Here is a 25,162-nt window from a genome sequence, read left to right as displayed (position 1 = left end):
TATGAAACACTATTTTTGGAGAGTAGCATGTAACGGAATTATCACTCAGTAAATGGAAAGCATCATATGAATCAATCTACAAAGGCTTCTGAAAGGACTTTTTTCTTTTCATGAAAACAACCAATAAAAATAATAATGACTGTTTCAAGGCCAGAGCATTGAGAACTCAGTATCCCTCTCCGATGCCCATTCCTTGTTTCACCATCTGCTTTAGGAGCCATCTCTCTGGCTGCTGTCTGTGCAAGGGTCCTGAGGTCAGGGTCAGACACCCAGCCTGGGAGAAGCATGTAGCTTTTGGCCCCAAGCTCGTCAAAGAGATCCTGACTCTCTGCCCTTCATCTCCCTTCTCCTTCTCACTCCCCCAGGACACACATGCATCCCTGCTTGCCCTCCTGGGACATGAACCACTCAGCCCCAAATGCTAAGTGAGGATCCAACCAAAACTCAAATGGCTGAGAAGCATGCATGGGCAGATGCAAGAGAGAGCACTGGGCCAGGCATAACAAGGCCAGGCAGGCCAGTTATTGTAGAGGGAGCCCTACATCAGGGCCTTTTACCTCTGGGTCACTGGTTCAAATCCAGCCAGGCCTCGGCTGACAGAAAATCATTACCGGCTCTGTGTCAGGTTGCTTGACAGATGGAAAATGAGTTTCTGTCTCCATCCAGCACACGTGTCCACATCACACTTGGCACTAAGCAGCTCTCGACTCTGTGGAGACAAGGAAAAGTTAGGTGACAGTCACCCTGGTGTCAGGCAGGTCCCTGAGGTCAGGCGAGCCTGCATTTCAACGTTCTCTGTGTGCGGGTCTGACAGCCTCCTTGTCTCAGCTCTTTCATGAGCGCTTTATTAATCTGCTTGTATTTTTTATTTTTTTGGTCTGAAGACATTGTTTAACAAGTCGTTTGAAGTGATGGAACAGCTAAGAAAATCTGATTCTGCAGCATCGAAAGATGAGCAGCCAAATCGTAATAGAACAATATCTAAATGGACATTTTTCTCCTTGGCTGGGCCGAGCTGGGCTGGGAGACCTGGTGGCTGAGTCCGTCCAGTGAAAGGTGTGGGGCTGCTGGGCAGGGTGGGCTATGCCACGGCTTTACCCCGAAGCTCTCTAGTAAAGGGCAGTAGGAGACAGTTCCCTTGGGGCATTTGATTTTCCTCTCTTCTTCCCTCTTAAGAGCATTAAAGCCACTGGTCTAAAGGCACTTCAGGCTTAGAAAAATCCTCCTTCCCTTCCTGTGCATAGACAAGCACTGCCAGCCCCTCGCAAGGGTGTCTACCAGACACCCACACAGGGGCTTTCCTCATCACAGCCACGTAGGAGGAATTCACACCCAGTGCCGGAATGGTTCTGACAAACACAGAGCACAGTCTCTCTTGGCTGCGTCTTCCTTGGCCCCCTCCCTTTCGCGGGGGCTGTGAAATCTGTCAGCGCTGTGCCACTCTGGGGCCATCCCTGGACACCTTCACTATCGAAGGTATTCTTCTTTTTAACGCTTTCCGGGATTGCCACCGAGCTGCACCCCTCCTGGCTCATCCAAGAAGCTCCCAGTCCTCCCAAGACTCTGGCTGTGAACAGAATGAGCCCCTTCAGCTGCTTGCATCTATCCCCAGCAAGTTTGCTGTCCAGGATTCCCTGGGCCAGCATGGGGCACATTGATGGTCCCCTCTATGAACGGTCTAGAGTGTGAGAGCAGCAGGTCCCACGACTGTGCAGTTCACCTGGCTTGTGGCAACCTGGCTAAGGCGTGGGGAGGGACCTTCTGAGCCATCTCTGAGAGCAAAGAACCAGGGGACCCATAGCCACCTTTCCCATAGTCCCTGGGAAGCCCACTTTTCCCCTCCCTCCTGTGTTCCTCAAACCCCACTTGTTAGGACAGGAGCCTGGGGTCCCCGGACCTGAGCTTGACCTCACCTCCCCTCTTGTTTGGTCGATGTGGGGAGAAGAGACGGGAGCACAGAGGAAAGCACAGGGCTCGGACCGCCGTGGCACCTGCCTCTCTCACTTCCCTGTCTCCTCATCCTCTCCTCGGAGATTCCTGAAGCAGAAAGAACCTCCGAAATGCCCAATTTGCATTTTTCATTCTGTTCCGGTTCTCTGTGGGACACACCAGCATTATCAAATAGGGATGACCCCAATTGTATCTGTTGTTGTTCACATATACCACAGTTTTAATGTAGATTCCCTGCTGCATCTGAATTTCTGCGAGGGTTCTACCCATATGTGCACTCACTGTTACAGCATATGGTGTTACTTTCCTTGACAAACTGGACAGAAGCGACGTTTTAAAGCTCTGTGCGTGTGCGTGTGTGTGCGTGCACGTGCACGCGCGCGCGCGCCTGTGTTTGCGCGCACCTGTGGTTTTAGTTATTTAGTCATATACGCTCATGGGAAAAAAAATCGGAATGGAGCAGAGCGAGAGCTGGGTCTGCAGAGCATGCTTGGGAGACCGCTGCCCGCCCCCCCACCCCGCGCCTCTGTCCTTCGCTCCTCCGACTCCCTGCACCGCTGCAGCCCCCAGCCACAGGGCAGCCCTTCAGAGTCACCGGCAGCCACCACGTAGCTTCTCCCCAGAGTCCTCAAGGCTACTTTCAAATGCAGCCCCGCTGCCCCTCCACAAAGAGGAACAGAGCATGAAGAAGCCTGCAGCACAAAACCCCGGGACAGAGAGAAGCCTTTTGAGGATTGCTTCTGTGCTCACGTGTGGGAGGTCACAGAGGGGCCAAGGTCAGCAGCAGGGAATGGCTCCCAAAAGGAATGGGATAGACACCTGCCTGGCAGTCTGGGCCTGAAGCAAGCTGTGGTCCTGGGCCCTCGGACTAGCCCTGATCTTCCAGTACGTGAGACATCTCCGGGAAGGGCCCTCCCTGCTGCCCTCCCCAGCCTCCCCCAGCCGGGCGAAGCTCTTGCCACCCTGACACACACGTGTACACAAAAAGAAGCAGCCGCCTTTGTGCTTTCTGGCTTCCTTCTCTAGCTGTGCTTCTGGGAGAATGAGGACGACTTCCAAGTGAAGGCCAAGGGCTTGCCTTGACATTTAGAGAGCCTGTCTTTGAGGAAGGACGAGAAGCAGCATCCTCTTGGTCACTAGCCCCGAGCCAGGCACACGGCAGATGCTCTGTGAAATGATACGTGGAAGACCGTGAACTGCTTCTAACCCCAGTCCCACGCCGGTGCTGCGTCCGTCGTCAAAACACCACTCCTCCCTGAGTCTGGTTTCCTGCTCTAAAATGACGAGGACGGTGGCACCTCCCGGGGCTGTTTCCGGGATGGAATGAGGTCACTCACATAAGGGAATGACGTTAACTCCAAGGGGTCACAGGAATGTCAGAGATGGGGGAGCGAAATCCTGTGTCTCAGATGTGCCCCAGCATTGAGGTTTTAGTGGCTAAAAGCTGTTCTAATGTACCCATTGACATTCTTATGTTCACTGGGTAAGAAAATTGTAAGGATAATCCCTTCCACCCCTTCCCCACCTCCACCAATAACTCAGTGGAGTTATTTCTTTTTGGGTGCAAAAAATATCTGTTTTTCTAACACGGGCTGTGGAGGGTAGGGGGCAGAGAGGCTGCTCACCACTCTCTGGACCACCCTGGCTACACAAAATCCTCAAAGTGTCCTTCTAGCACCAAGACTCTGTCTTATTTACACTTATTTACATATCGAGCGAGATCTCCATGGCTGCCTGCCCGGAAGCCCTATTTTTAATTGTTGGCCACCCAGCTGCCCCCTGACCTTTCCTGGCACTTTTCTGAGGATTTCCGGCCACTGCTAGCTTATAGGGAAGGGCAGCAGATAATCTCCTTGGAGGGGAGCTCTGCAAAGGCTGAACTCCAGAGGCCCCAAAATTCAGCGTCTCACAGTCCCTTTTGCAAGGTGATTCCCAGTCTGTGGGTGCCGGTCCCCCACGGAGCAGAGGGGGTTTGGGCTCGGGCTGGTGGGCAGGCTTAGCCGCTTGGCCAGCTGCATCCCATGTGGACAAAAGGACAGGGGAAGGGGGAAGCAGCTGCCTGTTCGCTTCCCAGCTTCCCTCTCTGGCTGCGCTTCTAGGAGAATTAGGAAGAGTTCCAAGTGAAGGCAAAGGCCGTCTGAAATTTAGACGGACTGGTTTTTTTTTTCTTCTTTTTAAAAACACAGCATTTTCCTAGACAGAGCAATAAAATATGTATTGATAAATATTTTCCAAGAGTGCCCTCTAGTGGAAATCTAGAGGCAGGAGCACATCTTAGGAATAAGTGACTTGGATCCCGAACTCCTGAATAAAAATAAAGCACATTCAAGCAAAACCTCCTTCACACGTGATCTGAAAACATATCCCATTTCTCCCACGAGGCCATAAAACATCACATGGCCTTGATTGGAAATGAAGGCTGCCTTAAGTCTTTAAAACGAAATCGTGCTCTACTTTTAGAAGTGGAAACCGTCATGTTCTATGGACAGAATTTTGAAACTCGAACTGCAGAAAAAGCATGGGGAACGGGGCCACAAAAGAGACCCATTGGTCGCTTTCCTAGGCGGCGCATGTGTTGCTGGCTGAGTGCTTTTATTTTGACTGTAGGGGAAGCCAAGGTGGCAATAATGTCCAACCCCAAAGGCCACACACACTGCTCGGTTTTTACCTTGGAGGATGTGGGACAATGAGTCATTTGTGTCTCTTCCTGGTTCTTCCTGGCCAAGGTCAGCTTTCCCACTGGAACCGAGCAGCTTGGCGCAGGGCCTAAGCCGTCTGGAGCCTCTGAATGGTGCGGAGGCCCGTGGACTACAGGGTGCGCCCCCACCGCGCTCCTGGGGGTCCCCCAGGTCAGGCTCCCAGGCAGCCCCCATCTAGTCACAAAACCTCACTCACTTTGCACAGAACAGCAGGAAGGGCCTCCTCATGGAGGTCGGAGGAAACCCTCAGTCCCAAATACAGGTTCCCGGGCCACATTCTGTGAGAAGCAACTCAAATGGCTTCTGACCCTTCTCATCCTTTCTGGGGAGCCTGGCAAAGATGATTCACTTTTATCTGCTTGTGTGGATTCCAACTCATCTCACAACCACTGCTACTGCTTGTAGTAATGAAAGAGCTGCTGGTCATTTATTTCTCCATTCAACAAACGTATTTTGAGCACTTCCTCTGTATCGGCTTGTTCTAGGCTCTGGCCACTGAGGCAGATAAGGCCCCGATCTCCTGGGAATTATAGTCAGGGTAGAGATGGATGACATACAAGACATCGTGTTGAGGCTCTGAAGGAAACTAACAAGACGTAGTTGAGTGAGTAGCAAAGGGTGAGATGGCACACTGATTCCACCTGCGATTGAATGTGTGGTTTCGCTAGCACTTTCCAGCCGCACAGTCTGGCCTGTGCCCCAAAGACGTGCCTAGGAGACGCTCCTGCACCAAACCAGCTCAGCTCTCCGCCCACACCCCAGCGTTCCTCCTGAGCCTCCCTCCCGGCAGTACCTCTCCTCCTATAGCCCAAGGGACAGGTCTCCTGCCTCAGAGAAAAGATCGCCCTCCACTGATGCAAAATGCATCAGCAACCAGACCTCGAGCAGGACCTGGAGGGAAGAAAAGGCCACCAGAAGTGACCGCTGACCATCCCTCAGCCACCGGCGGGGAAAGTTACTAACACACTCGGGCTCCACGCGGCAGGGAGTGTGCTGACGGTTTGAGCGTGATGACGAGTAAGGGGATACCGGGATGAACTGTGCAGGCAGGCCTCTCTGAGAAGTGGACACTGAAGCAACGATGTGTGACAGCTGTTGATAGTGTCAGAGACAGCAGATACAAAGATAAAGAAAGTTCTTCCTGTGCCTTCAAAAAGTTTGGAGCCCCGTGGTGAAAAAAAAAACAGTCTCATGGGATTCAAACAACAGGATTTCAAAATAGCCTTAAGTTCTATTGCTCACAATACACCTGTCAAGTAATTCCTGTTGTCCCCATTTTAAAGACGTGGAGACAGAGTTTGAGACATGGAAGGACCTTCCAGAGGAGAACTTGCCAGTCACACTGCCAAGTTTGGGTTAAGGTAAACTTCCTACCTCCCAAATATATATATTTTTTCTTTCGTACAGCATGTTGCTTTGTGGAAATGGGAATGAACCATGAGATCCCAAAGCGTCTCTCAGAGCAAAGGTTTCATGGGGGTGCACTGCACTGTCTCATGTGAGTTAAGAGAACGCTGCCCCCTCACCCCTTTCTCCCAGCATCCGGCAGAAGGACTCTTGCTCCATCTAGAGAAGCAGGTTTCTTAGAGCTGTTCTCAGCCCCAAGTGTCTTGAGGAGGGACAGAGGGACAAGCGAAGGAGAGGTGGCCGAGCTGGACTTTTCACACCCCAGAGTAGCTGCGCTTTGATCCATCTACATATTCGGCTTCCATAAAGAGCAGATTCCTTTTGAAAAGGAAATTCCAAAGTTTGGGACAGGGGGAAGAGGTGGATTGGGGTCAGGGACTGGGTGTAATGACCTTCAGCTTGGTGTTCGGTCTAGGGCCCAGCCGGGAAATCAGGTGATCTCGCCCCGCTGCCACTGGCCACTCCCTAGATGAAGGGACCGTGCCTTACTTCCCTTGGTATCCTGAACCTTTAATACAGATTCTGCCGCGTGCCCCGTGTTCAGTCAGTGTCTACCTAAGTGATCTGAATTAATTACTCAGAATTGATTCGGGCTTCGAGTAAGTCTCCAGCTTAGGCGCCCTCCCTTTTCACTCCTTCATGCTCAAACCTCTCATCTTCCGTGTCAGTGGCGACCATCCCCAGAAAGGATTGGAGATAAGACAACAGGCTTTCCTCTGGGATCCACGGGAAGCCTTCAGGAAGCATGGCCCATGGAAGCAAGTCCATGCTGCCCCCCCAGGGCTATTCTATAAAAATAATTGCTGGTCCCACAGGTACTACTTCTACTGTACCCTCAGGAAGACCTGGGAACATGTCGCGTGTCTACTCACGCTGGAACAATGAGGCACAAACATGAGCCTGAGAGCATGGTTCGTGGGGCCCTGGGAGGTAACTCTGTCCACAGCTGTCTTGAATGGCCTCATACAGACTTGTTTCTCTTGCAGAAATGCCTTGTTTCACCCATTACCTGTTCATGCTCTGAATCTACATTCAAGTTCTGCTTACGTGCCAGGCATTGTGCGAGATGCTAGGGGATATTGCAGAAAACAAACATGCAAAAAATCCCTGCTTTTATGGAGTTTATATTCTCCAGAACATAAAACAGCGGTTCCCAGCCATGGCAGCATATTCAAAACTCCTGGGAAGCTTTAATGACTATGGACATGGACCCCACTCTCAAGAAGTCGGATTTAATTGGCTTGGGATCCCAATGTCAGTGTTCATAGCTAAAAGATTTGGGTCTAGATGAGAGGAACTCTAAAGGTCTACGGAGAAGTTTCTAGTCTTTCCAATTATGCAATGAGCCGATCTCCCTCCTTATTACTTATTAAAGTTATTTATTAATATTGATGTGTTCAAGTTGGACCTTGCCCCTCGCCCCAGGCTGTGGGAGGAAAAGGGGAGACACACAACTTGCTTTTTGTTTCCCCCGAATTTCAGTATAGCTGTATGTCTCTTAGCTTCCTGCATCAGGAGTTTTTTCTTCTGGAAGCCAAGACTCTACCAGCTCAGGTCCTAAAACCTGGATGCTGGAGATGGGTAGCCTGTGTCTCACCTCTGCCTTCTGTCACCCTAGGCCATTCATCACTGCCTCTGGTTGTTTCTCTTTTCCTTGACTTCCATTTCTTATTGCTTTGTTGCTTGATCCAAAGCTCTTTTTATCTCCACCTCTTAGACGCAGTTGCCTTCAGTGTTGCCTTCAGCGTTCCTTATGGCTCTAGAAGGTATCAGTGATACCTGAGCTGGAGTCAAGGGCTTCTCCCCCTAGGTCCCTCCCTCTCTAATCTTATGTAGCATCTCTCTCACTCTCCAGTCCTTCTCACCATTCCCACCCCCTGAGCTGTCACTTCTTCCACCATGGCGCCACACTCTGTTTAAGCTTCATCTCCTCACCTCTGCCGCTGGGGCACGCGACCACAGGAGAGAGGAGGCCGTTTGTCATCAAGCAGGTGGGACCGCAAATTGGACATTGTGATCCTCCTCCATCTCCAGCCGGTCTGGAAAGCTCCCCCTCCACAAACACTACAGAGGGAGCAAAACAGGTTTGCTTGTCTGTCTGCTTTTTAACACCCAGAGGAGCTGATCTGCAGCCCCAGAGGGTCTGGCCAAGTAGGGGCTTATCTTAATCAGAGGGCTCGGGCTTACATAATGGCCTGCAAATAATAATAATAATAACATAATAGTACTAATGCTTGCGCTACATTTAGAGCTTGAAATGATCAGCGACATTTCCCCTGATGAGGTTAAACAGCCCGGCTCTCAGGGCCGCACATTTGCATAATAAAGATCAGAAGTCACTGCTGACTACATCTCTCTCTGCACAGGCTGCCTCGTGTCCTTGATTCACGGACACCCCATCCTAATGTACTTCCATATGTGGTCCTGTGCAGTGATTCTAATCTTTGGCTTGCATGTGAAATGTCAGCCTTTTTTTTTTTTTTCCTTTTCTTTCTTCCCTTTTTTTTTTTTTTTTTTTGTCTGAGAGAACAACAAATTATGTTTCTAAATGAGAAGGCACTGCCTGTAATGGATAATATAATCTGAAAATGCAGAGGCAACATCTGTGACCCGTGGTGCTAACCTAGCAAGCTGTAGTCTCTTTTTCCAGCCTATCAGTTGATAGGAAAACATCACTTTAGATATAATAATTAATCATTGGTCAAAATAGACATTCCCATTGGTTCCTTGCCTCTCAGACAACCTTGCCTAGCCTGACTATAAATCAGGAAAATGCATTCTTTAATATCCAGTGGAATGTATTTCTAGGCAACCTCTTTCCTCCATAAAGTAACAAAACACTTGGCAGAGACAGCCCACCATCAACTATGGATAAATATCCTCCCGACGTGCCATTTGAAGGAAGGACAAACAGAGACCAGTTCAAGATGGTGGCTACAAACCAGAGAAACATCTAGTAGTGGCTCTTAGCTGGGTAGTGGGACAATGACAGCCAGCACCTTCACCATGTGGGCCCATGGGTTCCATTTCCTTTTGTTGGTCTTCTCCCCCTAGCCCAGTGCTGGGACCTTGTCCCAGCCCAGCAGGTCAGACCTTGGCCCACCATGAGTGGCCATTCCCCATATCCCACTGTCCTAATGTTAGAGGCAGATTAATCATTCCAGGCATGTTTCTGCTTGATTCCAGGCTCTCTCTGGATCCACTGAAATATTTACCACACCCAACATGCTCCAAGAAAGCAAATGGTCTGCCAAGTGTGTTGGAAAGAAAAGTGGATTAGAAATCAGGGTGGAAGGAAGAAGTCTGAGGACGGCACTAGACTAATTTGTTGTTTCACTGTGAGTTCCCGGCAGTCTTGTTCTTCTCCTCACCTATAAGAAGGTGTTTTCAACGAGTTTTAGCCATGCTTGTTGGTTAAATTTCCAGGGGCAGTTCGTCAAGGTAAAGGGAAAGGGAGTAAGGGGGAGGGAAGGAAAAAGGAAAGACACAAGCTTAAGGAGAGTATCCAGCTCTTATTGTTCCAGCTAATTAAGCAAAGGTAAAAGTTCAAGACCACTGAGTCAGATGACCATTAAAACCATTTCTAATTTTTGAACCCTATGTTTCTCTATCTCATCACTGCCTGCTCCGTCGTTGAATCTGGAAATGATGCAGAAAGGCTGCTTCATCCTGGGCCCTGCAGTTGCAACTCTTAGCTCCTACACAGGCGGTCCCCCATGGGGGCGGTTTAGGCCTCCAGGGGACATTGGACGATGTCTGGGGACACTTCTGGTTGTCACAGCTGGGGAGGAGGGAGCTACTGTCAGCTAGTGGCTAGAGGCCTGAGATGCTGCTAAACATCCTACGATGCACAGGGCAACCCCCGCAACAAAGGATTATCCGCCCCAAATGTGGAGTGTGTGCAGGCTGAGAATCCTCGTGCCAGACCATCTAAACTGAGCCAAGGGCGCACACAGGTAAGCCTCTTGGAAAGACTCCGCTCAGCTCTCCTCCGGCCCCACCTCGGATTGGGAGGTTAAGTCTGTTCTCAGTTCCTCCCTGCCGAGAACCTCCGGAGCCTGGGATCTGAGACACAGGACATTTCCTGCCCTGGAGACCTGGGCCACAGAGCTCTAGCTCGCCTCTAGACAGCGACCTGCCTCTCCCGATGCCCGAGCGCCCAAGGGCCCCCACATTCGACTTCAGTCCAGACCCAGGCCTGCGGAGAGGAACACGGACCTTGAACTTTTCATTCACTCATTTAGCAAACATTTATTGATTCCTTACTGTGTCTGAAGAACAGCTCTAGGTGCTGGGGGAATAGCAATGAGAAAAACAAAGTGTCTGCCCTTAGGAAGCGTCTGAGTCTGCCGGAGGCCGAAAGTAAGGACCATAAATATTCTAAAGCGGGAGGGGCAAGGAGAGTGAGAAGAGGCTGTAATGGCCCGGAGAGCCTCTCTGATAAGGCAAGGCTGGAAGAAAGCTCTGAAGGCTGTGGGTGTCTGAGGGGACCGGGTTCCAGACGACAAGAACAGCCAGAGCAAGGGAACCCAGCGGAGCGGTACAGCGTTCAAGGAGGGCGCAGGCCCTCGCAGCGGGGGCGCGGCGCCAGGAAGGTGGGCGGGGTGGAGGCGGGGCGGGGGCGGGGCTCCCTGTCTGTCAATCACGTGTTGACACTTCGCTCTGAGAGCCATGGTAAGCCACTCGACGACTTTTAGAGACTCTTGACCTAAACAGATTTATGTTTCCAAAGCCATAGGGCACCAAGAAAACATCTGACAGGCCTCAGTGGTCCAGGCAGCTCCAACCCAGTTGTCAACGGAGCGGGGTCTCAAAATGTTCACATTTCCTTTTTGCATGGATCAGGAACGAAACATCAGACTTCCTTTTATCATAAAGTCCCTCCTGATATTCTAAACCAGAGGTGACTGCCCCTGGTTTTGCAACCCCCTAAGGCCTTCCACCTGCAGAGGGAGCAAAGTTCTTCTGAAGATGCTCTCAAGTTTAATAAAATAAGGAATGTAAATTCATTTCACTTTAAATAAAAGAAATTCCTTGCCACACACCGTTTTGAGAAGAAGGGGTTGGTTGGGGTGGAATGAAATCAAATCACAGAGCCTGTATTCCAGAAAAGCTGGGATCACTAATAAATCCCCGAAGTCCAAGAAAGGGAGAGGGTATGTCTGTAATTTATTCATAAATTGCCAGCCATCTCCAGACAACTTCTCAAATAAAACATGACACTTGTTTCAATATTTACTGGTTTGTTGACCCATTTTTTTTTTGTCATTGTTGTTAATTAGAGTTTTGGGGTTTTTTTTTTTTTTTTTTTTTTTTTAAGGAAAACAAACATTGTCACAGCAAATTAAAATCCAGACAGCCTCAACAGTGGGATAACTCAGTCAGACTATAGTCGAGCATTAAGTTGCGAGTTAGCAAAAGTGTTGTATCCAAGGGGAGAAATCAATGAGAAAAATCAGAGATAGCCTCCCAACATATAAAGGTTGAGGCTCACCCCTACTGTGGATCTGCGGTTATTAACACAATCAATTTGTTTGAAATACAAAGAGTTTTGAAAATATAGTTTTCAGCAATTGTTTTTCTGTTCTTTTCCCTTAAATGTCTATTTAGCCTAAACCCCCTTCTGGAAGAAATGGCTTATAGAGCAGTTCTGTAGCTGTTCCTACAAAACAAAAAAGCTATGTTAAGATGTTGCATTTGAATCCTTTGCCTTTTTTTTTTTTTTTAAACTTGTAATGGCTTTGTGCTTTAGTAAATGCCTTGAGGTTAACACTTCCTACTGGCTCCCCTCTGGGGCTTCTCTGAAGCCAGGCTTAGAGGACCTTCAAGTTCACAGTAACAGAGGGGTTTTATGTCTCCTGAAGGCAGGTCTATGGACTCCACTGCCCCTGCTGAAGAAGAGTTTCTTCAGAATGTCTCCGCAAAAATGTCTGACCCCCAGCAGGAGTTGTAGCCAGTGGCGACCATGACAACTCGTGCGGGGACCACCTCCATTTGCTGGGCAGGAGAGGGGGGCCACAGGAGAGAAGCTGTCATGGAAAGGGAATAACATTTTGGGTGGTCACAGAGTTTCTCTAAAGGGACTAGATTTAAAGATAGTGTTGCAGCTGCAAGGGGACATTAAGTAGTTAGTCATAGCTGGCTAAAGGTTGAACGTGCGTTTACTCTTCCCGACAACTGAAAGCGGTAAAGAATTCTGTTTTCTCTGATGAGGAAGCAGAGACTCAGAGGTCTGGCTTACTCTTCCGCCACACTTCACTATTTTGCCCCAGGGAGCTAACAAAGAGGAAATGCCTGACCCTGAGATTTCCCTCACCCCCTTCGATGCTTTGCGGGGAAGGTGACCCAGGGCTCCTCCTGGGGATGAACAGCCCCTCCTTTTACACTCAGAGAAGCCCCATGAAAGGCCAGCAGTCTAACTAGAGAGGTGGAGAATTAAAGAGAGCTTCAAATCCTTTGCCACTTCGCCCATCCGAAAGCCAAATCCACTGCCCTTCCTTTGAAGAAGGAGGCTAGCTCTTGACTTCCTGTAACCACTGGGAAGTGGCAGAAGTGAAACCATGTTACTTCCAAGGGTAGGCCTGAAAAGCTCCCCCCACTCTCAACTTCTGGTTTTTTTTTCTGCTTGGAACACCCCTCTGGGAACGGTGCTATAAGAAGCCATGAAGAGAAGGAAGAAATTTCTGCCCACGCTCATGGGGCCTGGCTGAGCCCCAGTCAGCAGCCAGCACCAACTGCCAGTCACGCGAGCAAGTCGGCTCGGGTGTTCCAGCCCACTGAACAGAACATAGAGCAGAAGAACTGCCCAGCCAAGCCCAGGCAACCCCAAAACTGTGAAAGACGATGAATGGTGGTGCTAGGGGCTGTTTTAAATGACTGAGTTGGGGGTGATTTATTTCACAGGCAATTGTGAAGTAATTTTTTTATTGTTGGCCAGAGCAGGACTCTCTATTGGCAGCTGCATCTCATGGAAGAGATCATTGAGGAAGGGAGGAATATGTAGAAGGGATAGCTCTGGCTGCTGGTGGAGTATAGTACATTCACTTATTTCCACAGTATTCCGAGAACACTTACATTCCTAGAACACTTACACTTAATTGTGAGAACACACAATTACCTAGGTCTCCATGTTCCTAATGAGGCACTTGACAGAAGCCAGGGGACAGATCCAGGAGGAAACAGTCTTGGAATTAGTGCCCTATGAGCTAAAAGAGGCTGGAAAAACAGCAGGATTTATCTCTTTCCCCATACACCCAGTTTAAAAAAAAAAAATGTTTTTGTGGTTGAATTGAGATGTTATAAATGCCCCTCTCTCTTGAACAAATTATGGAACTTATTCTGCATTAAGTTATTGTGAGAGTTAAATGTGAAAATGTACACAAAGTTTTTAGCACAGTACCCGTGTAAGTTAGGTACTTGATAAATAAACACCCTTTCCAAATTTATAGTGGTTTTTCGTTTCCACATTAAAATGTTTTGTGATTCTGTAACAGGTTTACCTCTGAAAAGACAGCCAATTTCTATGTGTCATATTAGATGAACATATTCAAAAGGTCTATTCACACCTGTTGTCTTGGCCTCACATAACATCTATGGGACACTTGGCTAAGTCAAAGTGATCTTCATAAATCATGACAGTAGAAAGATCTGGTCTTTGTTCACATGTGGTCTTCCTTTTCTCCCTGAAAAGATGAGTAAAGGCTCTTTTTCAGACTGTGTGGCATCATGATTTTTCCCAGCCTAACCTTTGGCAAAAGGCAGTATGTGTGCTGGCTGTTAGGATTCACAAGCCTCCCATCAAGTGTAAATGGATAGGAAGTCCCAGATCCATTTGCACCTGATGAAGAAGCTTGCTTACCCCACTCTGGTGTTTATGCGGCACATACGCGTTCCCCCACAGATGTGCTCCATCAAGCTCTCGAAAACTCTCTTGCTTCAGATTAATTTCCGAGGCGGATTTGCCAGGCTTCCTAGTTTCGAAGTAGACTGAATACCCTTGCACTCACCTAGTCAGTGTTGAAGGCTAGTTTTAAAAATGAAACTTCTTCTGGGGGCGGTTTGGAGAGGTAAACTGAGGCTCCAGCTCTTTTTCTTGTAAGAGACACAACCTCAACGTTACTTTTTTTCAAAGAGTTAGAAGGGATGATGCTGACATACTGAGGAGGGACAAAATTTCTATTTCTGCAGGTTCCTTAAGGCAACAGAGGAAGCTTGGTGGCCACAGGAGTCTAGTTAATGAGCAGGTTATACAATATTCATTGTGTTGAGTTTAACTCTTCAAACAGAACGTCTAATTGTGAATAGAAAAAAAGCAGCTAAATTACAGATGTTAAGACAACAAAGCTCGGGAAGAACTCCCTCTGTTGATAAAACTGTCCTTTCCCAGCTTCCTCCACTAACTGCTCACTGAGTGGGGGGCACAGCGAATCCCTGTCCTCATCAGCTATTCTCATTAGCTCTGTTCTGGCTGAGACACTGCAGGGTCTGAGGAGGGCCACTCAGAGGCCTAGGACGATGGTCTGCTCAGAGCACTGTTTTCTCGCTACCCACAGAGGACGTGGTCCAGTTGTAGTCCGCTTCAACCAAAACAAAACTGTTCTCTCTGATCTTCCTGACATGCACTGTCTCACCACCGTCGCTCCTGGCAACAGCATCCCCCGCAGGCTCACTGAAGGACACTTCTGTCCGTTTGTGGCAATACTGGTAGTGTAGGCAGCGGAGGCCAGCAGCCAGGGCCATGCCCAAGGTGGCAGAAAGGCAAAGCAGGATTCCCAGCTGGGGAGTCCTGAGCTGGATCCCTGAAGGGGCACTGGCTCCTTCTTGCCCAACCTCAGGCCTTGGGTTGGTCTTCCTGGGGTATCCCACTCTGTTCCCACCATGTTCCTCCCCTACTCTGGGCTCCTTGCGCTTTGGCTGAGTTAAGAAGCTGGGAGAAGGCCTCCATGTTTCTAACTGGGTTCCAGCAGCAGGTGACCTGGAAGTGGCAGATGGGGGGAAAACAGGGGTTGGGGTAGCTGCCCCAGCCCCATTGTCAGTAAGTGCTTCAGACAACCAGAGGTGCTGAGGATAGGTAAAATGGGCAGTAGACAGAGGGGGCCTCATCACGGTCCTATTAGAGGACTCCATTTTGTCCTAGAAAAGGAAAGGGAAAAAAGAGAAGTCAAAAGACCTGGTCTTCTTCCAAGCTGCCACCCAACTTCACACTTAACCTGTGTTTCTTTCGACACCTAACCTGAATTCGTAAAAGATCCCAGGCAGCAGCTGAAAACCCAGGCTGGTGCCTGCTCCTGAAAGAGCTCCTAAAATGCTCAAGTAGATAGATATGCCCTTGTGATTGATGGGGATAAGGTGGCTAATGGAAACCCCACAAAGAGAGCGTAGAGGCCAGTCACAAGAATAAACCTAGGGTCCTCTAAGGAGCTTCCAGACTGAGATGTATGATTATCATCTCCAAGGGCAGAAAGCTTTGAGTGTCTTTTTATGCTAGGACCCACACAAGATGGCATTTAATCTGTTGTAGGTTCCAATAAATATGAGTAAGAATATTATACCATGTTTTATTTTGTGTTCCTTTTAAGACTTCAAAGGAATAGTAAATCAGTGGGCATGTATATTTTATATTGCCCATTGATCTAACCTCTGGAACCATACATGGCGTTTCGAGGCCAACGTTATAAAGCAAGGGGTGGAGAGGTGGGGAGACAGGAATTATTAACTGAGGCTAAGTGGGAAAACAAATCACTAAAACTATCAATTTCTACAATTGTCAATAACTTTGGAGACACTGTGTGTAACAGAAAGGCTAGTATTGATTGGTAAAAAGATGCTGCATACATATCATACCCTTGCCTCCTTCTCTCAAATTTTGGTTACTAGTCTAATAGCTCTGCTTTCCCAGCCTGGAACTTCCCACACTGGGATCAAAATATCAACCCTATCACCCACAGACAAACATGGTTGTTACCTGTTCATCCCTATATGAGGGTAGGCAAGTTTCCAATGAATCAAAGCTTGGATCATCCTGAGTCCTAAAGCAAAGGATAGAAGGGTGAAGAGAAGACTATGTATATGGATCAAAAAGCAACATTCCCTACCATTGTTGTATATACTGACAAAATCATATTTCCTTGGAAAGACTCCTGAGTTTGGAGATAGGAGCTGAAGGGGAAAGAGGGAGGGGGTGGGAAGAGGCAAGTGAGTACAGCAACAAAGCCTCACTGAATACTTTTATTTATTTTATATAAAATATGTATTTATATACTATAAATTTTTACATCTCTTCTATAAAACATACATTTATATCTGATTTTATAAATAATAGCATATCAGAGATCTCACCCTATCCAAGAAAGTACAGTTCCCCCCAGGCGATTTTCATACCCAGCCCTTTTGGCCAGTAGTCCTTCTACGATCAGGGTTTCCTGTGCACTTAAGAATAAATACGATGAGATCTTTTCCTGTCAGATGCCAAGAAGTTCAGACTCCCTCAGCACCCCAGGGTTTGGTCTTATCTCACCCCCACACTGAATGATCCACCCCTGACCCATTACCTGAGGTGCGCGCTAGGGCTGGAAGCAATGCCCTCTGAGAAGAATCTCCTGAGAGCCATGAGTCTCTCCATCCCATGGATATCCAGGGATGGCTCAAGGATTCTGTTGATGTCCCCTCTGGGTTGCTGGCCATTGCTGACAGCAGTAGCTGTGTGTGAAGATGACTGGAACAGAGTCTCCACACCCCCAGGAAACTCTGTCACCCAAAAACTTGCAGGAAAGGGATCTAAGCTGTTATCCTCTGCAGCTCCAGTTGGAGCAACAGCAAAGATGTTTGCACGTTGCTGAGGAAGAGCGCTGGGGGGTCTGGAAGCTAAATAGAGATCCAAAGACACCATGAGAGAGTGAGAGCATTTTCCTTGTATTGATTAACACAAACAACTATGACACTGGGATAAATACTAGAGACTTTAATGTACCTTTAAACCAAACCATTAAGTTTGGGCTACTCAAAAGTATCAACAAAAGGATGATCTGCCCAGTAATATAAGCCCCTGACCAAGTGGGAAAGGACTCATTTTGTAGTATCTCTTTAAAGAGTAAGTCTTTGGCCCTCTGGATTTGTGTGTTTTTAATAGTCACCACTCCGGGAGTATAGAAACCACTGTGACCACCCTGCCTGTTTTTTCTTACCTCTGCCAAAAACTGCTTCTAACTAGGAAAAAAGAAAAAAAAAATCAGAATCCCACAAATCAAAGATTTTTGAAAGCCCTAGATCTTTCCTGCCATATTATTAATAGTAAAAGTCTCCCTGGTGATGATAATGACTTGACCCTCTGCCATGGGCAGAGTCAAGGTCACTGCTCTCCACTGCCCTCCACCATCTCATTTCCCATCTGTGACTGGCCAACATGACAGCCCAGAGCTTTAGAAATAGAAATTAGAAACAGCACAGCAAGCAAGCAAGGACCAGGGAGTCGGATGCCTGGGTTCAGTTCTCCATTCCGCTAACTCCTTCTTTGGGGCAAGTCCTCCCAGAACATCAGTTTCTCCTTTTGCAAAATGGGACCAATAATGGTTCCTATAGCCTAGAGCTGCTGATGGGTGAAAGAAAATTATTGATGTAGAAGCATGGAGCACACAGCACAGGTGAACATGCAATGAAGGTTTACTGTAATAACTCTTAGGATGACTATGATGGTGTTCACAGAAAAACACATTAACGGAGGTTTCTCTGGCCAGGGCTCTAACTGGGTTGAAATGCATTTTTTCCCCTTTAGTCCCACTCTTCTCCAAAGCCTTCAACACTCCAAAACATTGAAATTAAAGTGAAAAACAAAGAAGCCTAACGGACACAGAGAATGTGGCAAAAGCTCAACAGTCTTATACTTCTGCCTAAACTCGGAATTCATTCAGACATTCCCTGCAGACTCATTGTGTGATGAGCATCACTGTGAATGCTGGGGGCTACAGAAGAGCTGCGTAGTGGCCGTTGTTGTTCCTGAACTCAAAATCCAGGAGGAGAGATTCTCAGATGCCCAGTCTTAGAAATGATGGTGTGATGAGAGCTTTAAATCTAGAACTGAGAAAGCAATTACATTTGCCTCCCAAGAAGTACAGGAGAAAATTTCACAAAGGAGATATTTGAACCTCCCCTTGAAGGATAAATAGATAAGCAGGAAGAAGAGCCCAATTTGAGGAGGTGTAAGAAGGCAAAACATGGAGATCATGCCCAATGCGGTTAGGTAGACCCCAAAGTGTCCTGAGGGTTTACTGGGAAATAAGTTTAAAAAGTACAATATACTATCTTCCTAATGTGAAAATTCATGATTCATCATTTATTTACCCACTGCAGTCACTTTTGAAATTTTTTAAAAAGATTTTTATTTATTTGACAGAGAGAGAGAGAGCACAAGCAGAGGGATCAGCAGGCAGAGGGAGAGGGAGAAGCAGGGTCTCCACTGAGCAGGGGGCCCGATGTAGGACTTGATCCCAGGACCCTGGGATCATGACTTGAGCTGAAGGCAGCACCTTAATTGACTGAGCCACACAGGCATCCCAAGAAATTTATTTCACTTTGCTAGATGACCTCCCCTACCCCTGCCATGATGCACATATACACACACACTCCTTTTACCTTTGAGAACCCCTGGGGTTTGTGTAGAGGAATGGGCAGGAAAACAGCCTGGGCCAGGAGGGCAGGAATGTGTGCAGCTGCATACTGAGGAGTTTACCCTGGAGCTGCTCAGACGGGAGTCTGTCACCCCGTGGGGGACAAGGTTCCCAGCAGGGTCCCAAGACAGAGAGCAGAGACGTGATATCACTTCCTGACGCCTCACCTTTAGTCACATTCATATTAAAACAAACATGCTTGGGATTAAAATGCAAAATTTGCATGACAGAAAAAGACACATGAGACTTCAAACACACGATGGCTTTGCAGGATCTTTTCCAGGCCACACTGTCAGATCCTGAGATCTTGACTCTGTTTTTTTGGAGTATCTTGGTGGGAAGGTTGGGTGAGTGGTGCTGGGCAGCGGGGAGAAGATGGTTTGGGGCATGTGCCTGGGTGTGCTAGCCTGAGCCAAGTCGGGCATGAACATGTTGGCCAAGAACAAAGGACAGAGTCAAGGAAAGTGGAATTGAAAGGATTAAAGATGGGAGCGTCTATGCGGGTGGCCTCTTTGAGAGCGTCCTTTCAGAGCACTTAGCTAGAAATCAATAATGGAAATGAGTTCCCGATCCCCAGCAATTTTCAGGCGACCCCTGTATTCTGTAGCTGTATTCTCGCTGTGTTCTCCTGTTTTGTTTTGTTGTAGAAGTTCATGGGCCAAAGGAGTCTTGGGTTGATGTGGTGAACCAGGGAAAAAGTCCATTGCCGTCCAAGCAGCCTCTCATTCCCGATTCCTTTCTCCAACCCAGACTGCAAAGAGCCATCTACCTACCATGGAAAGTAACAATGAAAGCTGGAAGAGTTTTTATGTACAAAGAAGAAAAGATCATCTCTTTCTCGCACTCCTCGTGGAGCTCCAAGGGTCTAAAGAACCCCAAGGAGATGCCGTGACCACTGGTAAGTGAGGGAGTGGAGGGAGGGGGGTGCTGTTGTTTGGCTTTGTGGCAGAACTCAACTGTCCACCTCAAGGCCCCCCATAATTTGTGAGGTTGCAGTGGACAAACAGCAATGGCAAATGGGCCCTCCTGCCCTTGGCCGTGAGCTGCTGTGGCCACCCGAGGCAAGTGTTTAATGCCTGAGTTGCAGGAACTGGAACTGGCTGTAGTACCTTCTAAGTGAAAATCACATTTTTCCCAGTTTAAGTATTCGGAAGGCAGTTATAAAAATGTGATTAATTTAGGGGCTTCTGGGAGGCTCAGTCAGTTAAGCGTCTGCCTTCGGCTCAGGTCATGATCCCAGAGTCCTGGGATGGAGTCCCACATCAGGCTCCCTGCTCAGCGGGGAGCTGCCTCCCCCCCTCTTTCCCATAAGCTGCCAGACAGGCTCTTGAGTCCTGCGGCAAGCTGTACCTGGCATGGAGCTCTCGGTTGCCTCCCGACTCTGGCCAGAGTTTGGCATGGGTGAGCTGGGCTGCTCGCGACGGTCAGTGTGGACTCCGAGGTGTATCTGTTGAGACACAACAGATGATTCGATCCTCTCCCAGTAAACGAAATATGACTGGACAACTGAAAGACTGTGGAAAAAGAAAGCAAAATGTTGCGAGGGTTTGGTTTCCCTTAAATCACACCTGAAGAAGAACAAAAGTCTACGTGAACAGAAAAACTGAAGAGATGATTGTATTGCCCTTTGTGTGACTCCACTCTCTTTAGAAACACAAACTCAATAGTGGCAAATAATTAAAACAGGGAAGGATATGTCTAAATTCCCCTCCTGAATAAATACAGTCATTAGAAAACCTCATTTAGACTAAAAGGTGTCTTCTTGAACTGTTTAGTCTCAAAAGGTTCCATCTTTAACTTTATTATTAGCCATTACTGGTATATTGTTAATTGAATTACTCTGTTAATTGAAAATTTCATAATTCTGTTGTACAATGGTACAGCTCTATTGTAATTGTCGATTCCATTGAAAATCAGAGATAAATTGTTGGTATTCTAACTAATATTTTGAATACTTAATGGCTTTCTTTAGTAAAAATCCCTTTCGCAAACATTATCTCATTTATCCTCCCCCAAATTTCACTGAAGTAGGGATTACCGGCTGGAATCATTTTTCCCAGTTTAAATAATCAGAAGGCAGTTATAAAAATCTGATTAACTTAGGGGTATCTGGGCGGCTCAGTCAGTTAAGTCATCAGCCATCTGATAGACCACAAGCCAAGGCACAGAGACCTCAGTGGTTTTCCCTGGGCCTGAGTAAGTGTCCACTTATCTGTCTGCCTCAGTTCCTGTCTTTCTCAGTTTTCCCTACTCTCCCACTGGTCCTTCTTTTTCCTCTGGTCCAAATTTCCTGGAAAGGTTGGCCAAGATGCATCTGTGCCCAGAGAGGAGGGGGAAATCACGTGCCCCCAAGCTGTGGATAATGACAGAGAGGGGAGCTGGGGGCAACTTCCTTTTTGGTTACCCTCTGCACTGACTGTCTAGTTGGGACAGTCTTCATGACCCTGTCCTTGTCATGAGGTGGCTGGAGGTAGGGGCTGAAGCAGGAAGGAAGGGAGAGCAGAAGCTCCTTCTCTTCAGAGGGTAAGGCTCCATTACCAAGAAGGAGCACTCCCCTCACTCTTACAGGAATGTGATGTCCCCCACAGGCTGGGCAGGGGCCTTCCACTCGAAGGACAGGTTTCTCTTCCGGGACTTGTCAGAGTGGGTGACTGTGTCAGCCTCTTGAGAACAAGCCATTGCTTTGGAATGAGGAGGCATGAAAACAAAAGTGCCAGCTATTTGGTGATCCAACACTCTTCGAGCCTGAAGTAGAAATCCCATGAAATCTCGACTGCTCCTCACAGTCACTGCAACAGAAAACATCCGTCTGAGGTGAGTCCTCTTGATGTGGTTCCATTTGCTGATTTTACATGGGTATTTTCAAAACCAAAAGCTTAAGACCAGCCCCCCAAAAGTAAACACTTCATTAGGGGGAAAAATAGTTGAAGTGCTACTTCACACCCAAAGTAAATTCCATTTAGATCAAAGTTATGTCAAAATGAAATACAAAAAAAAAAAAAAAAAAAAAAGAACCCTAGGAAAAATGTGGTTTTTAAAAAATTTGTAGTTTGGAATGCCTTTCTGAGAAAACCCAATTGCCATAAAGAAAAAGATGATGTAAAAAAAATTGTGAATATCAAAGAAATCAAAAGACAAATTATAAACCAAGTATTTGTAAAGATACAAAACAGACAAATATACAAAGAGTAATGGTGAATCAATAAAAAGATGACCAAATCCCAAGTTATCAAAGGGCACAGACAGAAAATAAAATAAAATAAAATAAAATAAAGTCAATCATGATTTATTAAGGATGGCACTTGTGATCAGCACTGAGTGTTATATGTAAGTGATGAATCACTAAATTCTATACCTGAAACCAATTTTACCATATGGTAACTAACTAGAATTTAAATAAAGACTTGAAATAAAAAAATCATGATTTAAAAAACAATCATGAGACATTATTGAGATACTTATCTTTTCAACAAACTTTAAAATGTAGAATTATAACCAGTATTAATAGCACTGTGGAAAAACCAGGACAGTCATTCACTAGCGCTAGAACAATAAACCATGCAACTCTCTGAGGAGATAACCTAATAATGTTTTCCATATTTAAAATGTAGTTACCTCTTATACAGGCTACAACATGGAAGGAACTGCAAGACATTACATGTAAGTTTCAGTAAGTGAAATCAGCTTAAGTGTAAGTGAATATAAGATGACATACTGTACAATTCCACTTACATGAGGTACCTAGGGCAGGTAAATTATCACAAAGACAAAAAGATTATAAAGATTACTAGGATCTGAGGGGAGAGATGGATGGAGATTATTGTTTAATGGGTATAGAGCTTCTGCTTAAGATAATGAAAAAGTTCTGAAAATGAATAATGGTGATGGGGTACAACATTGAATGGACATGAATGTCCTTAATGTCACTGAACTGTATACTTCAATTAGAATGGCAAATTTTATGTCATTCACATATATATATATATATGTGTGTGTGTGTGTATATATATATATATATATATATATATATATATATATACACTTTTTTTTTTTTTTTAGCACATAACAAAAAAGCCCAGAAATGCAGTTTCCCTTTGATCTAGCAATTTCACTTGCAGGGATTTCTTTCTTTCTTTCTTTTATTTTTTTTTAAGATTTTATTTATTTATTCGACAGAGAGAGTCAGCGAGAGGGGGAACACAAGCAGAGGTAGTGGGAGAGGGAGAAGCAGGCTCCCTGCTGATCAGAGAGCCTGAGGTGGGTCTCGATCCCAGGACCCTGGGATCATGACCTGAGCCAAAGGCAAACGCTTAATGACTGAGCCACCCAGACGCCCCTGCAGAAATTTTTCTTACAGACATAAATAATATGGCAAACTCATTTGTAATGAAATGAGTAGCAAAAACCAGGGTCCTAACTTCATAGGCTTGCTCAGTGCAGCTTAGTGTCTGTGATCATTTTATTTTCCATGCATTTGAACTCTTAGCAGTAAACATTTGTCCAAGTATTTAGTTATTATTTAAAACTGGACATTGTGCTAGGCATTGAGCATACATCCATGAACGGGATAACATGGTCCTTACCTTCAAGGAGCTCACAGATTAGTGGGATCCCAGAAAAAAAAAAGAAAGAAAGAAAGAAGAAAAAGAAAAAACAGTGTAATCCCAGCACAGTAAAGTAATAATTGACCCTCACTGAATCTAGGAAGTGCTCCCTCCAGCTTTTCTTATATATGTGTCCTAGTTCCAACCACAATCCAATTTGCTTCCTTCAGGTCTTTTATTAGAATTCGGGTGTCACACAGGGGCACCAGGGTGGCTCAGTTGGTTAAGCAACTGCTTTTGGCTCAGGTCATGATCCTGGAGTCCCAGGATTGAGCCCCACATCGGGCTCCCTGCTCAGTGGGGAGTCTGCTTCTCCCTCTGACCTCTCCCTTCTCATTCTCTCTGTCTCAAATAAGTTAAAAAAAAATTGGGTGTCATGATATTTTGGGTCGTTTTTACAGCTTTTTCTCCCTAATACAGTGCTTTGATTTTTACCATTTTCATTCCCTTAGCCACAGAACACAAGAGTGCCAACATATTAATCCCTTCATGCTGGGGTGCCTGGCTGCATACTGTGGTGATTGGAGCCCCCAGGAAAATTGCCTCCAGTTTTGAGCAGCCCCTCACATACGCCCCAGCACGCTCTACACATATTATCCTTTCCTCGTTGTATCCTGATGTGACAAAGTTTAGGAATCTCTGTTGGAATAGCCTGAACTTCAGTTTGGAGAGTATATTGCTATGGGGGTCAATAAATTGCTCACAAATTTTTTCCCCATACTTACCAACAGAACAGAATGATTGGGCAAAACAGTACTTCCAGAGTAAATTTTATTTTGATTTATCACCTCTAATTGCCATCAAAAGAATCAGCAAAGTCCAAAGGGGGTTGAGCCAACATCGCTGATGTGTTTGAATTTACTCATGGCTGCGTAGACTCAGCTACCGCCTTTGGCACCTGGAGTTCTCTCTGCTTTTGTAGGCACCCAAACTAAAATAGCAGGAAATACTTTCCACTCTGCAAATAACTTCAGTTTTAAATAATGAGAAGCAAAATCCTTTTTCTCTCTCTCTCTCTCTCACACACACACACACACACACACGTTATATATGAAGTTTGTTTAGGGTGATTACATTTTTATCTTACAAGTAGGACAGATAACTTTTTTATAATAATGCTATTTGTGCCTTCTTGTAAAAAGGAATATCAATATAGAGATTAGTTATGTGGTTCTCATGATACAAATATTTCATAACTTATCTTTGTCTGAATAACGGCTTCTTAGGATTAAGTCAAACGTTGGCAGAGGAAACTCCTGCTTGGGACAAACACAGCTTGGGATCGGTCAATAGGGTCCCGCGGGGTCTTGCAAAGTCTCTCCTGTACATACCTGGAACCGTGTCACCCGGTGAGTAGGAAGATCTACCAGTGTGAATGGTGACGTGGTGGGTCCATGGGTCTTGAGGCTGGGCTTGAATGTGTTTGGGCTGCAGGTCCTCACAGGCCCCTGAGCCGGCACCATGGGAAAATGCAGCTGAGCAGGAAGCCAGGCAGAGGGCTGCCCAAGCCCAGCCTCCAAGGACAGCCAAGACCTTCATCTTGCCTTTTCCTGTGTCACGAGAAACAACAGTTTCAATCCAGATGCTATTTCAGAAAATGATATGACGTCCTTTTGAATGTGACCGATCTGAATATACACTGCCTTTAAACCCAAGATAACGTTAGTGCTGCCTCCCCAGATTGCAAGGGCTCAAGGTCAAGATCAAAAGGATGTGCCAGGCTGTAGGAAGTGTTTCAATTTCTAAACAATTTTTTTTTAAATACCTCTCTTCTTATAGTTTTCTCATTAGACTAGACGGCTTCTTCTTAAAGAGGATTTAATTAAGTCAAAGAAATAAG

General features: G+C 46.5%; 1 protein-coding gene across 1 annotated transcript; it reads right to left on the bottom strand.

Annotated features, from left to right (window-relative positions):
• Nucleotides 1–11,380: 11,380 nt before the first annotated feature.
• REELD1 (reeler domain containing 1) lies at nucleotides 11,381–24,861 on the bottom strand. The gene is made up of 6 exons (XM_047717578.1): nucleotides 24,654–24,861; nucleotides 21,285–21,507; nucleotides 20,069–20,232; nucleotides 16,607–16,919; nucleotides 16,021–16,084; nucleotides 11,381–15,188 (listed from the first exon to the last, which is right to left on the bottom strand). The coding sequence occupies exons 1-6, from the start codon at nucleotides 24,859–24,861 to the stop codon at nucleotides 14,580–14,582; spliced, it is 1,581 nt and encodes a 526-aa protein (XP_047573534.1). The 3' UTR covers nucleotides 11,381–14,579.
• Nucleotides 24,862–25,162: the final 301 nt, after the last annotated feature.

Source organism: Lutra lutra, chromosome 2 (genome assembly GCF_902655055.1).
Source record: "Lutra lutra chromosome 2, mLutLut1.2, whole genome shotgun sequence".
Taxonomy (NCBI): Eukaryota; Metazoa; Chordata; class Mammalia; order Carnivora; family Mustelidae; genus Lutra; species Lutra lutra.
Note: the sequence above shows the minus strand (reverse complement) of the source record. Positions and strands in the feature narration are given on the sequence as shown.

Excerpts from the sequence above, each read along its gene's own strand:
- REELD1 (XM_047717578.1), bottom strand. The coding sequence starts at position 24,861 with ATGAAGGTCTTGGCTGTCCTTGGAGGCTGGGCTTGGGCAGCCCTCTGC. Across the intron at positions 16,085-16,606 it reads AGCCCTAGCGCGCACCTCAG|GACTCAGGATGATCCAAGCT; the intron begins GTAATGGGTCAG and ends CCTTTGCTTTAG. Across the intron at positions 15,189-16,020 it reads CCTCATATAGGGATGAACAG|GACAAAATGGAGTCCTCTAA; the intron begins GTAACAACCATG and ends TTCCTTTTCTAG.